The sequence below is a fragment of the Sitophilus oryzae genome, unplaced genomic scaffold, assembly GCF_002938485.1.
Source record: "Sitophilus oryzae breed Bouriz unplaced genomic scaffold, Soryzae_2.0 scaffold_1107_pilon_pilon, whole genome shotgun sequence".
In the NCBI taxonomy this organism is placed as follows: domain Eukaryota; kingdom Metazoa; phylum Arthropoda; class Insecta; order Coleoptera; family Curculionidae; genus Sitophilus; species Sitophilus oryzae.
The window spans coordinates 794,100-813,149 of NW_022145735.1; the positions used below are offsets into that span (position 1 = coordinate 794,100).

General features: G+C 36.0%; 1 protein-coding gene across 2 annotated transcripts in view; it reads right to left on the bottom strand.

Annotated features, from left to right (window-relative positions):
• LOC115881087 (protein abrupt-like) overlaps window positions 1–19,050 on the bottom strand; it is a 103,524-nt gene that overhangs the window by 57,261 nt on the left and 27,213 nt on the right. For both annotated transcript variants that reach the window (XM_030898463.1, XM_030898454.1), the window contains exon 3: window positions 1,619–1,791. In XM_030898463.1, coding sequence (XP_030754323.1) covers window positions 1,619–1,791 — 173 coding nt within the window. The remainder of the gene's footprint in view (window positions 1–1,618; window positions 1,792–19,050) is intronic.

A 19,050-nucleotide genomic window follows, 5' to 3' on the forward strand; every position in this document is an offset into this window, starting at 1 on the left:
TTGACATAATGTTTTTCAAGAGATATAATAATAATTACTTGTCGAATATCAGTTATTTAATAAAATGTCTTAGTTTTTATTATAATTATATAACCATATAGAAGGTAGCTCAGGTAGACACAGCTCAGGAACGTCAGACGACATAGGAGCTTGAATGGAAAAGTAGAGCTTTCACAGTAAACCTATCTAATCCAATAAAATTGTCATTTGAAAAAAAAAAACTACGGGCAAGCTGATTTTTTCAGTTTGTCAGCTGTCTTCTGAGTGTAAAATAAACAAAGTCGGAAATTTTCCCCTTGCGGTTTTTGAGCAATAGGGGTGATTTTTTTAAAACTTTTTTGAAAACTTTTCTACAACAAAATAATTAGAGCAAATTGTACATAAGAACATTATAAGTTCGCCTAATGATTTTTTTTATAAGTTTAATATTTCCGGACTTAGCGGCCGTTTCATGAGCCCTTTGGGGTGGTGTTCAAAAAGTTTGTTTTACAGCAAATTGACCCGTATGAAAGTTGTTCATAATAAATGGACAAGCAACTTTTCCTCATGATTTTTTTGTAGCTTCATTATTTTTGGAGATAATGTCCAGTTCATGAACAAATTGGGGTAGTAGTAAGTAATAATTTTTATTTTTTATTTTTTTTTGTCTTTGTAGCCCCTACCCACACTTGCATTTAGAAGAGTTACCAGTCCTTTTCTCTGAACTTCCACAATTTCAGCAACATTCAATAATTTCTTGCAAATAAAACACGGATCCATTTTCCAATAGCACTTGTGAATTTCTTGAAAAAAAAGGTATTTAAAGCTACCACCACTAGTTCATGATCTGGGCGCTATATTCAAAAACAGCCAAGTTACAAAAAAAGTTCATAAAGCAAAGGTATATGTACTCTTATTTTGAACAAGTTTCCTAGGGTGAATTTGCTGAAAAAAAAGTAACATTGAAAACTACCCTAATTTTTCCATGAACTGGATGCTATCTCCAAAAATAATCAATCTACAAAAAAAAATCATGAGGAAAAGTTGCTTGTCCATTTATTATGAACAACTTTCATACGGGTCAATTTGCTGTAAAACAAACTTTTTGAAAACCACCTAAAACGGCCGCCAAGTCCGGAAATAATAAACTTATAAAAAAAATCATTAGGCGAACTTATAGAGAATGTTCTTATGTACAATTTGCGTCTAATTATATTGTTGTAGTACAGTTTTAAAAAAACCACCCCTATAGCTCAAAAACCGCAAGGGAAAAATTTCCGATTTTGTTAATTTTACACTCAGAAGATAGTCGCTGACAAACTCTGAAAAAATCAGCTTGCCCGTAATTTTTTTATTTTCACTCTCTATACGGCGATACAATTTTACAGGACTAATCCAAGGATGTCACAATTTTTGCAGACGGAATTGTATCTTAAATATAAGAAGAATACCACAACAAATATGTAAAAGTAACAGTCAAACAGGACAATAGCCAAATCAAGAAATATAATCTAGTCTAACTTAAGTAAATACTACTACATTATTAAAGTCTATGGACCGATCAAAATAATCTTATGCTCATTATAACCACTCCATAGATTTTAAGAACTCTTGAAATCCAAAACTTCTTTTTATTTACCTTAATAAACTCTCCATGTCTTTCTTTTGAACATCCCTAAGGATAACGATGGGATGCTGGCAAGGGTTGGCCTTGAGCAGTCTGCGGAAGTACGGACTGCACGCCGACAGCACCACCTTGTGAGCAGTGAAGGAACAGCCATCGCACGCCAAAGTGACGTCCACAAAATCCTCCTGAAAAGTAGATTTTTAAAAAATAATTATTAATATTTTCAGAACAACGTAAATAGGTTTTTAGATTCTTACAATAAAGAAATTAAACATAGAGACACTACTACTAATATATTGTTGCGAGCCGGTGTGGACTCGACCTAACCTCACAATATGGCCCGCCCTCGGATGACCTTAACATCGCATAGACACCGCAATGATTCATTCGTTCGAGAAGAATCGAGACCCACTAGAATGGACTCGTACATACGAGAACATTCGAAAACCTTCTCTATGCGCCTAACGATCTTTTGGACTATTCTAGATTTCTTTTACCTGTCGGTATAAAAAGCCGGCGGCAGTGGCCTAGAGAGGGCAGTTATAATATAAATATACAGTTGACGCGCTAAAATTCAAAATAAATTCTTAGTTATAAATCGTTTGTAAATAGTTCTATAAGTCTTTTATCGTTATTATTTTTGTTCATTAGTGTTAAATAAATAGTGTTTAAATAAATTGTGACTTTCTATCCACACGGAACCGACGAAAAACGTAACAATTGGTGTCAGGTGTGGCGTGTGTGATAGACTAGAAAAATAAAAAGACTAACAATGGCTGCGAAGAAATTGTTGAAAGACTTGAAAGTGTCCGAACTGAAATCCATATTGGAAGAGAGAGAGTGCGAGACAGATGGAAAGAAAAGCATTTTGCAAACCAGACTGAGAGACGTTTTAAGGGAGGAAGGCGAGGATCCGGACACATTTTGCTTTGAGTTCGAAGGTGACCTTGACTCGTGCCTACAAAAATTAGAAGCTAAAATGACGGAAAACTCTCAAAAATTAGAAGACAGTTTGAATGACAAAATTACAGAAAATTCCCGGGAATTGCAAGACAATTTAAACGACAATTTGAATAGTAAAATAATTGACTTGGAAGTTAATTTAGAAGATAAAATCACAGAGAATTCTCAAAAATTAGAAGACAGTTTGAAAGATAAAATTATGGAAAATTCCCAGGATTTAATTAATATTTTAGAGGATAAAATCATAGAAAATTCTAAAGATCTACAAGCCAGTTTCAATGACAAAATACTTAATTTAGAAGAAAGTTTAAACAATAAGATTATAGAGAATTCTACGGAACTACAAGACAAAATAACGGAGATTGAGGAAGATGTAAATAGAAAAATCGAAATTTTAAAACAAGAAATAGAAAAGGCCAATTCACCAAAATGTCAAGAAACATCGGAGGCACCGAAACTAGTCGAAAATAAGTATATCTCAAAGTCAGTTATTAAGCCTCCACAGTTTGACGGAAAAACCGCTTGGGCCAATTATTTTTGCCAGTTTGGGAGCCGCTGCGAGAGCGAACGGATGGACAATCGCTGAAAAGGCTACCGCTTTGACTGTCGCACTGCGAGATGCGACTGATATCCTGCAGACATTGTCACCATCGGAACAGGGGAGATTATCAGCAATTGGTAACAACGACATTTAGAAATGAGGTACGGCCAAGCTCATTTGGAACATGTCTATCATTCCCAGCTAAAAAAATCGCATTCAAAAGTCAAATGAGTCTCTGCAGGAGTTTGAAAAACCGACGTAAGCCCGCCTCGTTCGCCTTGCGTACCCTGCTACGCCAGAGAATGTTATGGAGCGAGTTGGCATTCTCCGACGGCTTACGTGATAACGAGACAAGACAAGCACTTCTCCTAGCCCAATCTAACGCAATTTGGTGGATGCTTTAGCACTGCCCTAGAATTCGAGGCCGCGAAACAAAGTTCTCGGTCTTTAGGAAGAGTACGGGCCATCGACGAATGTTCCGACGAATCCGTGGAAGGGATTGTTCGGAAAGTAATGGACCAGTACATGGGCAAGAAGGGACTGATTCATTGCTGGAACTGCGGACAGGTAGGACACGTGCGAAGCCGTTGTAAGGAGAAGAACGAAGAACCGGCTTCGTCGAGGTCGGAAAACTACTAAGGGTCGAAATGAAGGGGCACACGTCGACCTGTACCCAACATGCCCCAACGAAAACTGCTCGAGTCGCCTCGCTACAACACAAATTCAACAGCATGTTTGTGGATGGTTTTGTTGATGGAGAGTTCCGGACTATGCTGTTGGATACAGGAGCGACGAAAACTATTATCAGACCGGACATTCTTAAAACATCGAAGAAGGTTAAAACAACACAATGGCGACTACGTACTGCTACGGGGGGCTCCGCTGCTGTCCATGGAGAAGTAAACCTTAATTTTGTTATTGGGAGCACCAGTTTTGAACATCCAGTGTTAGTAGCAGATATCGAAGATGAACTTATTCTCGGAATGGACATCATGGCCACTAAAGGTTTTGAACTAAACTTCAAACAGGGAATTTTAAAAATAAATGAAGAAGAAGTGGTTCTACATCGAAAATGTGAGGAGACGCTTCGCGTGGTAGTAGCAGAAGATGTTTCGATCCCTGAGCGCTGTGAGATATTTTTGGATGGTTGCCTGGAAGGTAAAATGAATAATGGGAGTATTATTCTGTTGGAGCCAAGGAACCATGACAGCGAAATAGGACGGGGGATCGCTGTTGGAAATGCCCTGCTACGAGCGAAGAAAACTGTACCGGTGAGAGTAATGAATACGAATTATTATTCTGTATCCTTGAAGAAGGGAACCCTCTTAGGGTACTGTTGTTCGGTCTCCTCAGTCGTTCGAAGCGTGGAAGCCTCCAAAGTTTCGACTTCAAAAATTCCGGACAAAATGGTGAAGGAGTTAGTAAACGTTAAGGGATTATCTCCCGAAAATAGTAGAAAATTGGGAAACCTGATAATCAAGTATCAAGATGTGTTTGATAAAGGAGAAGCAGGACACAGAGGTCGTACCAATTTAGTACAACATAAAATTGATACCGGAGAAGCACGACCAATCAAACAAAATCCGAGAAGACTTCCGCTCGCCAAACGTGAAGAAGCTGATAAAATCCTTCGAGAAATGAAAGAAGAGGGTGTCATCGAACCATCTAACAGCCCGTGGACATCGCCGGTAGTACTAGTAAAGAAGAAAGACGGTACCACCAGATTCTGTGTTGATTATCGGCAGCTCAATAATGGTACCAAGAAGGATAGCTATCCCCTGCCGAGGATAGACGATACTCTAGACACACTGGCGGGGTCAACGATATTCTCTACGTTAGATCTGAAGAGTGGATATTGGCAAGTCACATGGCGCCGAAAGACAGAGAGAAGACAGCGTTCTCGGTGGGCACCGGACTGTGGCAATTTACCGTCATGCCTTTTGGATTGTGCAACGCGCCAGCTACCTTTGAGAGACTAATGGAGTCTGTGTTAAAGGGTCTATCCTGGACTACCTGTTTAGTGTACCTGGATGACATCATAGTGGTTGGGAAATCCTTTGACGATCATCTGAAGAATTTGGAAGAAGTTTTCAAGCGACTAGGGAGCTCTGGTTTGAAACTTGGGACATGTAGTCTCCTCCCAAGGAGTTGCGGTAGATCTACAGAAGACCAAGACAGTGGAAGAGTGGCCAATACCTAAAGATAAACATGAACTACGAAGCTTTTTGGGACTATGCACATATTATCGCCGCTATGTACAGGGTTTCGCCACCATCGCAAAACCATTGACCAGACTTACCGAAGGCGAGAGGCGTTTCTCTTGGGACTCAGATTCTGACGAGGCATTCCGAAAATTGAAGAAGGACCTGACTAGTGCGCCCATACTTAGCTATCCTCTTGGCAACGGAAACTTTATATTGGATACCGACGCTAGCAATGTTGGGTTAGGCGTTGTTCTGTCTCAGATCCAGGATGGCCAAGAAAAAGTCATTGGTTATTTTAGTAAGACCTTGTCAAAACCGGGAAGGAACTACTGTGTAACCAGACGAGAATTACTAGCAGTAGTTAAAGCAGTGGAATACTTCTACAAGTATCTCTATGGAAGAAAGTTCTTGTTAAGAACAGACCATGCTGCTTTGAAATGGCTGGTGCAGTTTAAGAATCCTGAAGGGCAGCTAGCTAGATGGATTGAACGATTACAAGAATTTGACTTCGACACAGAACATCGAGCTGGGGCAATCCATCGAAATGCCGACGCACTTTCCAGAAGACCTTGCGCTAAGGACTGTAAGCATTGTTCCCGAGCAGAAGAGAAGGAAGCGAAACTCCTAAGAACAACTGTAGTTAATGATAGTTGGCAACCCGAAGATCTTGCAAATGACCAAACCAGTGACCCAGAATTAGGTTTAGTAATTAACTAGAAAAACGCAGGCCAAAGACCAACGTGGGAAGAAGTTTGCAGATATTCGCCGAACGTGAAGTCGTACTGGGCCCAGTGGAATTCCTTGGTAATAGATAACGGACTACTTCGCCGTGTGATCGAGAGACCCGAGGGACAAGAAGAGAGAAGGCAGATCGTCATTCCAAAGAAGAGGGTCCCAGAAGTCTTGGAGGAAGTTCACAATGGAACCAGCGGAGACATCTTGGTGTTACCAAGACACTTGGCAAGCTGCGTGAACGGTTCTACTGGGTGAACTGCAAAGAAGATGTGAGGGCCTGGTGTAAGAAATGTGACATTTGCGCAGCCATTAATGGGCCACAAAAGCGTGGTAAAGCCCCTATGCGCCAGTACAATGTTGGTAGTCCCTTCGAACGAATAGCGATCGACGTGGCTGGTCCTTTCCCGGAGACGAACGATGGCAACAAATACATTGTGGTAGTAATGGATTACTTCAGCAAATGGGTCGAGGCCTACGCGTTGCCAAATCAAGAAGCGTCCACGATTGCTGATGCCCTTGTTAAAGAATGGATCTGCAGGTTTGGTGTTCCCATGGAGCTTCATTCAGATCAGGGAAGAAACTTTGAGTCCAATCTGTTCCAAGGCGTCTGTGAAGTCCTGAACATCCGCAAGACCAGGACGACTGCTCTACATCCACAATCCGATGGGATGGTTGAACGCATGAACAGAACTATCAACCGTTATCTGGCCAAAGTAGTCTCTGACCACCAAAGAGACTGGGACAAATTTCTTCACCTGTTCCTGTTGGCCTACCGTTCATCCGTCCAAGAATCTACAGGGCAAACTCCAGCCAGCATCGTTATGGGACGGGAAGTGCGCCTACCCTGTGATCTGAAATTTGGTTGCCGACCGGGAGAAGAAGTCGCCGGAGAAGATTATGTCCACACACTACGTCAAAGGATGGACGACATTCATCAGAGAGTCCGCCTAAATATTCAAAGTGCTAGTGACCGAATGAAGGAACACTACGACATTCAAGCTGAGCATGGAGGATACCAACCAGGGAAGTTGGTGTGGCTATATAACCCGCAGAGACGTCGTGGGTTATCTCCGAAGCTACAATCCTCGTGGGAAGGGCCATACGAAGTCATGGATAGAATTAATGACGTCGTATACCGTATCAGAAAATTGCCAAAAGGAAAACCGAGGGTAGTCCATTTCAACCGTTTGAGCCCCTACCAAGGCGAAATAGAAGATCGTGCTGGGACCGTGAGAACCTGCAGCTTTGATCCCCCTGATTCGGAGATGTCCTTTGACGATTTCATGGCCCGATACAACAGCAGTGAGAAGGCTCGCTATGGTGTAACCAAAGAAGATCAACGAGACCTCTTTTCCGTGCCTCCTGATTATTCGCTCGCTCATTGTGTGGCTCGAGATTTGCGGATGTCCAGAGGAATCGCTGCGACGTTCAATGAGAAGTTTGGGCGTGTCGGAGAACTACGCCGACAGGATCCAGAGGTTGGAAGCGTCTTGAGGCTAACCGACAATGCACATGGTCAAGCAAGGCACATCTTCTACCTGGTCACCAAGGAATGGTCCCCGAGTAAGCCGACTTATCTCAATCTATGGAAGACCCTGATTGAACTGAGAGAAGCCCTGCTAAACAACAACATTGCACGATTAGCCATTCCGAAGCTGGCGTGTGGACTCGATGGTTTGAGTTGGCGTACAATCCGGAACATGATTGAAGTCTTGTTCAGATTTACGGGAATCGAGATCCTCGTTTGCTGCTACAACCCAAAGCTGAGATCGGGAGAGAAAACTGTAGACTGCTATTTCTACCAGACTTCGCAATGTACCAGGGGCCAGCTTTGCAAATACCTTCATTCACCGTATACATCTCGGGACGAGCATGTTGCCCTAGAAGGGGGCAGTGTTGCGAGCCGGTGTGGACTCGACCTAACCTCACAATATGGCCCGCCTCGGATGACCTTAACATCGCATAGACACCGCAATGATTCATTCGTTCGAGAAGAATCGAGACCCACTAGAATGGACTCGTACATACGAGAAGCATTCGAAAACCTTCTCTATGCGCCTAACGATCTTTGGACTATTCTAGATTTCTTTTACCTGTCGGTATAAAAAAGCCGGCGGCAGTGGCCTAGAGGGCAGTTATAAATATACAGTTGACGCGCTAAAATTCAAAATAAATTCTTAGTTATAAATCGTTTGTAAATAGTTCTATAAGTCTTTTATCGTTATTATTTTTGTTCATTAGTGTTAAATAAATAGTGTTTAAATAAATTGTGACTTTCTATCCACACGGAACCGACGAAAAACGTAACAATATTTTTTCCACAGCAACTATTAAAATTGCCTTATATCTATCAAAAATAGTACTTTAACCGCAAGGGTAGATTAAATGATACTTTAACAGCGAGGATAGGTTAAAAACTTTATTTCTTCTCGCACGTTCTTTAATTGCTTCCATTTTTAAAAAATGTTGTATTCCTTTTCATAAGTTATTCGGGATTTAAATGGAAGTAGTTTGGATATGGCGTTTGTCGCCTCAGCCTGAATATCTGTTGGTAATTTACTTATTTCGTTTTGAGCCATTTCTGGCTCCAATTCAATCAGCAATTGACACGAAAGAGAATTAAAAAATATTGACTCAAAACTGACAACTAAAGAGACAGCTTTATTTATTTGTCAAATTACATAGAAACCAACGCCAACCCAGCACAATATTTTTTCTACTCGTAATAAATTCCTTGAAATAATAATGTCTGAATATTTTTTAAAACGTAACTCGCTATGGAAAAAAATTACACAATTTATACACGACGATAAAATTGCAATATCGTCTCCAGTCGACGATAAAATACTATTTTATCGTCTTGTATAAAAAATAACTATGCATAATAAAAATTAGACATTCAGAAATGTACAATACAGTAAAAAATGCTACATTTTTAAAACTTCCACAAGAATTCCTGCTATTTATTTGGAGAATATTTCTGTGCTATAGTGCTATAATATAAACTAGTATTTTTACTCCTTGTCAAATCCTTTGTTCTTTTTCTGCCACTTTATATGACCTTGCTCTCGCCTCCGTAACCGACGACGTAGCTGTATAGTCGTGGTCTATTAACTAGGCAAAGTATAGACGTGGCACTCGCCATAGTTTCACAGATAGTATGTATTTAGGAAAATATGAGTTCACAATAAAATAAAATAAAAAAAATGATCATCGAGTAAAAACTTGCTTGAAAACAGAATATTTTCACATTTCGTGTAGGTAACAATTCTTCTGTATCTGAAAATCTTCTGATGGGAAGAAATGCGGAAAAATATATAATGACATATTTTTATATTATTATCTATTTCAGAGATTTTCTACGACTTTTTTTGATTTAAAGCAAGTTTAATTTTCTGTAGATAACTGGATTCGGCATAAAATTATGCTACAGTACACTGTCTTTATTTAAAGCACACTGCGGTGTTGCCATTCTATTTCTTATTTACTAAAACTTTGGTTAAAAACATTATATACGAAACGTGGTAAAAACTAGAGTGAATATAACTTTATTAATACTTTGCTATGTTTTCTTAAACATGAAGGATATCGGAATAAATTCGTGTAGAAAAATTTACTTTATCGTATACAGGATATTTTTATGGCGTCACCAAAATCATAATATTTAAAAAATGTTGTATCTCATTTTTTTTAAATGCAACATCTTGTATATTATTTTTCTTTCAGATGTAGAATTAAAAGGTGAACATTTCTTGACAAGACAAGATAGACAAAGATCATATTAGGTGGCTTTGAAAAATGTCGCATTTAAAAAAATTGAGATATACCATTTTAAATATTGCGATTTTGGTGACGCCATAAAAAATACTCAATATAGAATAATGCATATAGAATGATGTAAAATAATAAAAAAATCAAACTAACTTTACCATCACTTTTTTTGTGACACCCTGTATATAACAAAATATTTTAGGATACACCCCTTTATAAACCTTGAAACATATGAATAAAACTTTTTTCACATCTTCAACAACGACGACGATATTGAACTTCCCTCGCACTAATGGGCCACCCTGTATATTTATCTATGTGGTTTAAAGCTAGGTGTGGCACTTTTCTTCCCTCAAATATAAACTCAATATTTTGTCTATAATATTTTGAATATTGTTATATTACGACCACTTATAATAAAAAATAAATAAAAAAAACATAAAAATACAGTCCACTAAATTTATAAGAGATTATGCTATTATAAAATTCTTTCAAGTAAAAAATATGAATAATTTGCGGAGACTTTAGATGTACAAAATATTTACTCTAAAATTGTTTCAAAAACCAATTTATATAAATTATCTCGTAAATTATTATTGGAATCAAAATTTTATGGAAAATCCCCTGACCAAAAAATATTTTCATGCGCAGATTTGAGACAACCTGTATATCTGAAAAACTATTTTTAAAATCTGCCCACATGCTAAAAAAAATAATATTTAATTAATTACATAATATCTTACATATATCAGCTTCTAAAATAAACAAATATAATTAAATGTTAATTGATAATTACTATCAGCTTGCCGATTTACATCCGATGGAAATCTAAAAAGACTCAAAGAACAATTTTTTGAATTATTTCCACAATTAATAGCAGCGCACAGTAAGGCACTCATTTTTTGTCAATCCGTCCCTGTGCTCGGACGCAACGCTCGAACCTCACAGCTCGACGGACCGAATTCAACTGAAACGCTTTGCAACCTGCCGATATTCGACAGCTTGCAAAAACTGGCAGAAAATATTTGCGAGAGTGCAACTACTCTTTTCCTTAAACTATGATAATATCAAGTGTCTTTTACTGCTTGCATAAAAAAAAAATAAAAATTAATAGAATACTGTCTGCATTTTTCATTTCGGCCAAAAGATCCATTGGAGATGATTACTATGACCAGCTCGCAAAAAACAATGAACGAGAACAATAACATTTAGTGGTTACTTCAAAAAGATTAATGATGTTAGATGAACTTGGCGATAAAACCAAAGGTATCGCCTTATTTATCACATTCTCAGTAAACAGATAAGAAAAACGAAACGATTTCAAACTGAAATATATTTTTTTGGTTTTTGAGTTAGATTTATTAACATATTTATGAAGAGTAATTTGTTGTAATATGAGTAGTATCTGTCTTATTTTTAACTCGGTAGAATGTAAGAAGTCTTTCCATAATAATGTTTTTATTAAACAACTATGTACCCGCGACTTCGTTCGCGTCGAATTAATCATTTGTAATGGTGATGATAAAGCAAAGCAAGAATTTCCATTAACATACAAACTGGATAAATTTTTCTCATATTTATGTCAGCATGAGAAAAAACAATATGGCGATATTATTATATAACTTGGTAATATTTGAGAGGTAGTTTCATCTTGTTGGAATTTGACTTTCGAGAAATCAAAAAAATTTTTTTTGCCAAAAATGTTTACTTTTTGCTTTTTACATCAAGCAGTTTAAGCAGAATCGTGGTTAATCAATTACCCAACTTTTTGGAGCAGCCTGTATGATTTCTTAAAAAAAATCAAAATATGTAAAAAAAACAATGTAAATTATGCGTGTCCAAGCGTTTTCCCGAAAGACTAACCGTTTTTTAAATAACAAATATTGTAATATTTGGGGGGCGTTTTCACCCTCTTGGAATTTGAGATTCGAGAAACCCCTCCTTATCGAACCTCTACACCCCACAATCAAAATCGGCTTTAAACGTCAAGCAGTTCAAGCAGAATCGCAATTACTCAATGGTCATATTTTATGAAACACTCTGTATACATTTTTAAAAAATCTTAAAATATGTAAAACAGCAAAATAAAATATACGTGTTTAAGAGTTTTTTTTTGGAAACTTGACCGTTTTTTAAATAAAAAATATTGTAATATTTGAGGGGTGGTTTCACCCCCTTGGAACTGGAATTTCGAAAAATCCATTCTTATCGAACCTCTACACACTAGAATCATCCTGTATGCCAAAATTGAGCTTCTTACGTTGAGTGGTTTGAGCAGGATCGTGATTAATCAGTGAGTCAGTCACTTAAGGATTTTATTTATTTATTAGTATAGATTATTGGCTCTACTTAAACTGCCGTTAAACGGTAGCTTACTAAAATGCCGTTAATAGGTATGACGTCGTTAATGTGACGCACTTGACGGCTTTATGAAATATAGGAATTTTATAAGGACTAACCAACGCTATCCACCCCACCAAATAACCAACTTAACCAACGCAACTAACCTCGACACTGATAAAAAATATAAAAAAACAAATATAAATTAGTAAAAATCAACCAACCCCACCAAATAACCAACTAACCAATGAATTAACACCCTCCAAATAACCACGCTAACCAACCCGCCAAATAACTAAACCAATCCAACGAAAAAGAGTGAAACCAATGCAATAAGATCACGCTATAAGCAAAAATATATAAAAAAGTCTTGGTTGGCGTGAGATTTGAACCACGGATCATTCGCTTACGAAGCGATAGCCTCAGCCACTGACCCACGGGTGCTCTTGCAGAATGCTTAAGGATAGGCATTACTTTCCGCCGACATGAACGACGTCACAATAGGTACCCATACACCAGCGTTCTTTCCTGCAGGAATGTCTAATCCCGCTGGAAAGAACGCCAGTTAGTGGGTATATGCACGACACATGCACCTTCCGTCTTTCTTGTCAGGATCTACTGGCGTTCCAACCCGACAAGATAAAACGTGTAAAAAATTTGTATTAGTGGTTTGGGGTCATTTCATTTGAGAGATGATATCCGTGTGTTCTCTCCTGTTAGCAAAGTCTGTTGTTAAAACGCCAGGTAGTTTTATTAAGTCTTAAATATTTATTAGCTAGTTAGTGTTTTACGAATTAATTACGATGAATTTTTGTATGTATGGACTAACTAATTTTAACAGTTCATCAAATGTTATTAGAATCCATTCTTAAATAATTTTGGAAATCGGTAGGCTCACTTGTCCGTAATTCTCGTAACAGATACATATTGCTGTACATTTTCCGTTTCTGAAGCCACTTCTTTGATCACATGCGGCGTTTCTGCTTTTCTTAAACAAAACTTCAATTGCAATATTAAATACAGCAATTGCAATTATTCTTTTAGGTTTCATCTTAATATTAATAGTTTAATAATAATAAAAATAAATATTAATATTATTATTCAAAACACACCACTTGTTTTACTTGTATTGCACAACACAAATTTTATAAAAGTCAAATCTCACGATCCTTAGTAAAATGATCATCTAGCGGGAAAAATTTTAATAATCGTGTCACATTTACAGTACAACAAAACTAAATCCTTTAAAAACTGCAACGAAAGGTATTTTTGTGTTAGTGGGCTTTGCAAGAATATAACTCCTTCAAAAAAGAGCAGGCCAGTCTTACAGTAAAAACTGACAGGAAATTCAACAAGATTGCGTTTGTGTTAGTGGGATTGGACCTTCGTTCTTTCCTTTCAATTTTTTGACAAGAAAGAACGCATAAGGAAAGAATTACAGGAAAGAACGCTGGTGTATGAGTACCTAATATCTATTAACGGCATTTTAGTAGGCTACCGTTTAACGGCTGTTTAAGTACATCGTAGATTATTTATAAAGGTTATTCAACTTTTTAGCTAAAAAAACATTTTGGCCTTACAAAGAACAAACCCATAAGAAGGCCATTACAGATAATTTTTTTTGTTGTAATTTCATTCTAAAACGCATTGGCAACTTATTTGTTAATTGGCAACTGATTAATTTAATTTCTAAATAATTTCCATTAATATATTCTTAGTTATACGATTGTGTTCAAGGAATGTTGGTTGAGTTTTTTAAAGAAGTTTATAATATGTTAAGCATTTGATTTTTCGTTTAAATGAAAGAGCTTTTTATGTAGTTTTAGTAAAAGCGGATATTTTAATTATTACAACTATAGTTTTAAGTTGAACGACTGATTTGGAGCCCTAGTCCTTGCAAGGCCGTTTGGAAGAGCTTAATAAAAGTAAGTTTAATAAAGATAGTGATTACATCTAGAATAAAAAAAGTAATGTATATTTTACACAATAAAAGAAAGTGTTAATTAATGTTGTTTGTAAACTATTGCAATTTTAAAGCTACCTATTTCACTAAAAATATAAATATAAAAAATATCTGTTTTTATTACTCTGATCCCTGTAAAAAAACCAGTCATGTACAGGCTACAGTATTATTGATTACCGTCTGTCATCGCTTGTCACAATATTTGAAGATGTTGGAACGCACGTAGCCGGTGAAATGTCTCGCGGATTTGATAAATCAAAAAAGAATCAGGAACGTGAGTCAGGCCGGCCTTCAAAAGAAATGCGACCTCTTCAGATATAAATGGAATTTAATGTTACTGTTGATGGTGGGATTTGAGCGGGTTTTATTGTATAGAGAAGAAAATTTGAGTCATGAAATACTGGGAATCTTTTTGATTCTCAGTATTGAAGATATAGATAAACTATTAACAAAGACTCATAAAAATGTATTAAAGAATTTTAAAAACTAAATTTTCATCCCCCATAATTTTTCTATTGTACCAGATATTCTACTATAAGAATAGCTCTCGGCTGTATCTTATAAAGTATTAAGTTTCATTCAGAACCTCGCAATTAGTGGAATAAATTAGTGGTTTCAATTAGCGTAGAAGTTTGTTTCTTTAATTTCAATGTAAGCGTTCAGAACGTAAAAATTAGTGGTAGACATTTTCAATTAGTAGAAAAAGTTATCAATCTTAGCTTTTCCACTAATTAAACTTCAAAATTGGCGAGAAATGTCATTTTGGCCTTTGATTACCTTCCGTCAAGAGAAATTGTGGTTAGAAATCAAAAGTTAATTGTTTTATAAGATTATTAGGCTTTCTCTATGGATACAACTGACTAACGCAAGCTGTTGCTAGGCTATCCTATTATATTTAACTGTTTTTTAAACATTTTGAATGATCGTAAACTAAAAAGTATAAATTAGTATTATTAGTGTAATTGAAACCACTAATTTATTGCACTAATTGCGAGGTTCTGAACGAATATTACTATTATAATCATCGAGAAATTTGTAATTTTTTTGTAATAGAGTATTTTGCTCTATCTCATAAAATAAAGTGGTAGGGGAAGATTAAACTTGCTTTTATTAAAATAAGGATAACTCTGGTTTAGGTTAGCCGATTTAAACAAACTAGGGCTCGTTTAAAAAAGTTTTTCTTCCTTAATGATCTCCAGTATAAATTTTGTTTCCATATTTTTTTTCGTGGTAGCTAGAGGGCGCTGTTCGACACAATAGACATTGCTTTTGCATAAAAAAAAATTAAATAAGAGGCTATATATATTTGTCTTTGTACAGTTAAATAGAGCACAAAATTTCCAAAATATTAGCGTAAACCGTAACTTTCTATTATCTCTTAAAAGTAGGACAAAAGTTTTATTTTTCAAATTTAAAAAACAAATTTAAATCTTTAAGAACGGCCATATTTTACACCAACACTAGAAGAGAACCCGAAAATAAATGACCAAAACTAAACAATTACTGAATTGAAAGCTATTATCCTAGGTATTGTTCCCAAATCGAGAAAAAAAAATGAACCCAAGATAAACCTGACTGACCGTCGGTAAAAGTGGGTGACCCATGTCAATCGCCGCAGTCTTTAAGTGACAATGACAGCTCAAAGAAAAATGTTAACGACTCTTTGGCCTTTTGAATTGTTGCACTTTGAAACGTTTCGGGCTTTAAATGATACCCGGCGACTCTTATTTTCAGTTTTACTACCTGTAGGTTGGAAAGATCTCAAATGCATCCTATTCTACACGATTAAACTGGTTTCACACTTTACGGTGTGTTTTATATCTTATAATTTACGCCTCTAATAAACAATTTTACTGCTTTTTTCGGGTATAAAAAATACAACAGATCGTAGGAGATAAAGTTTTGGAAATATGCGTTTTGTGCAATAAAAATTTTGTGGGAAGACTGCAAGCAGTATTTTTTAAACCATATATTACTATATTACAGTGATTTATGCAACATATACAAGCAAAATATAAACAATTTATTTATTTAGATTGATTTAACCAAATTTAATATAAATATTTTCCCCAGATTTGGCGGATAATAATTCGTGATGTGGGATAACTCGAGCGAAAATTCGCTCGAGTACTCGATTATTGAAATAACCGATATCGCTCGATTATGAACGAGCGATGCAAGTGACGAGTTACGAGCGACGAACGCAAGCGATCCTAGACATACTCGATAAAAGCCGAGCGAATTTTATACATACATTGCAGGTACTAGCAAATTTATACGACATTATCCGTTGCGTTACAAAATGTTACGACCTACATCGACAATACTTCAAAGTAAACTGAGTCGAGCGATTACGCGATTACTCGCTCGTCGCTTGCTACTTGCCATTCATCACCGAAAGAATATGTGCTCTGCGCACGCAACTTACTGCTTGGTGTTACGAGTTGCAAGTACAAGCGACAAGCGATCTATTAGACAAGCCATCAAGCGAAATTGCGATCGCTCGATTATTGAAATCGCTTGAAACTCTCTTTTAATCTACGACAATGTCATTTAACATTGTCATTTGGATGCCATTATGGCTTTTATAATAGCCCTAGTGCTATTATGAATTCATAATAACACTCAAATTTTAAAATAAGAAACAAGCAAACAAGGTACCTAAATACGTTTATTTATTGTAAACATTAATTATAGTATCAGTACAATTTGTTAAATTCTTTGAATAAGGTTAAATTAATTCCAGACGATGACAGGTGAGTTGAATTTCTAGAAAGTAAATTTATTTCCTGAGTGCTTGAACTTGTTGAAGACCCATCATTGCCAGAAATGTTACCCGAAATATTACATGACACTTTTTCTTGATTTCTTTGGAATTTTCTATATAGCTCTCTGCCACTGTATTAGAGCGCCAACCACCATGTCTTTTAACAGTTAATAAATCCACTCCTGAATCTGCAAGCAACAACGCAGCCGATCTACGGAAACAATGTCCAGTGTATTGTTGTGGATTTGGAAGACTTAGGAACAATGCTATTTTATACGGCATTTTTCCCTAAAGTATTAATGCCAACGGGTTGCTTAATACATTTTCTATTTCTGTACCCCACAAAAAATCGAGTATGCTCTGTGTTGCTTGGCCGCATAGCTATATATCTTCGAATCATTTCCACCATATTTATTCCTTCAACATTCCCTTTCGTTATAAAAAATCTCGTGATATGTTTCTTTTCGTAAATGGAATAATGACATGAATGCATTGTCCTTTATCTTTAACATTTTGCAGCTGCAGATTTGTCAACTCGATACGCCGGCAGTATCAATGAAACTTTTGTCAGGAAATAAGTTTTATCATTAGTTTCCAAAAAACGAGTTATGTCTTCTTTTCTTAAAATTATTCGATTTTTTTGACTGAAATCCTTCCGATTTTCTTTTTAGAAATGCAATTAAATGGCGTACTTACTAATATCTGTATTTTTCTTCACTGATATAACTGAACGTAGCAAAGAATAATATACCCAAAGTGATGAGGCCTTCCTATGTTTTGGAAGATTTTCAAAATATGCCAGGAGAATCTTTTCGTTACTACTATTCTTGATTCCTTTCTCTTTACACGAATCTTCAAGTTTTACATAGGCTTGCTCGTACGTTTGTCTTGATTTTTCGGGAAGTGGGGAATCGACAACGTTTTGCGCAATGCCTTCAATATCCGAAGGGACACTTTCAGAATCAGAATCACCCGTATTAATATTATTTTTTGCTTTTTGCTAAAACTGAACGTTTAACACAAAATTGAACATCAATAATTGAGTTGTCAAAGTCAAAATGGAAACAATCAACAAGCACGATTCCCACGGCGTCGACTAATATGGGCACCTGATAATTTTGAATTTTAATTTTTATGAGGATATCTCTGATATTTTTAAATTAAATCAAATCTCTTTAGACCGTCCCTCTTGTCGCGTCGTAGATTAAATTTTGAATGATACACGTTCGATACGAACTTTTTAATGAAACTTGTGTAACTAAGCCACTCGGCTAACGGCTCGTGTAATTGTGTTTTTTAGACATTTTGAATGCTCGTAAACACAAAAGTATAAAGTATTATTGAAACCACTAATTTATTCTACTAATTTCAAGGTTCTGAATGAGGCTTAAGCAAAATTAACCAGAGATACTTAATTCACCTCATATCATCAATTCCAAGCCACTCCTTCGTTTAATATTTCTTTAGAATATGTATCTTCGACATTTCCGAAATACGTCATAGAATCAAAAATTCAATTAGAATAAGCTTTTAATGTAGCATATGTTTCGCAAACATAACCCGTCTAATAAATTCAAGACACCTGCATAGAGCAAGTTTTCAAATTATATACCATTTCTAATACGAAAACAGTATTTAACAACCGAGGTATGTAGATATAAATATCAGAGAACGAAATAAATGAATAATTAATTAATTAATAAAAGATAAACATATTTTTTTCTTTCTGGCTGAAGAATGGTGAGGTTTCAAACGAATAACGGTTCGATATTTTTTAGATTTTTAATAAGTACAAGGTGATATGGACGATAAATTTGAAGTAAGTTCTATTACACGTGACTGTGACCTTAATTTCATGACGAATTTGAAAAGTGTAATGACAAGAGCTCGTTAAAAATCGTTCTAGATTCCTAGTAATTTGAATCATACAATTTAATTTACGAAAAACGGACACCTGTAATATTTCATGAACATTAAAAATGTAATTGAAAAGAAAAATATATTTATAAAAAAATATAAATAATAATAAACAATCAAAACACTTTTTTATTAAACGGATAATAAACCAAAACTAGTTTAATGACTCGGATACCAACTACATACTGTATCAATTAATCTTACCAGACGGTATGTAATAAGAACCGGACAGACATAATTAAT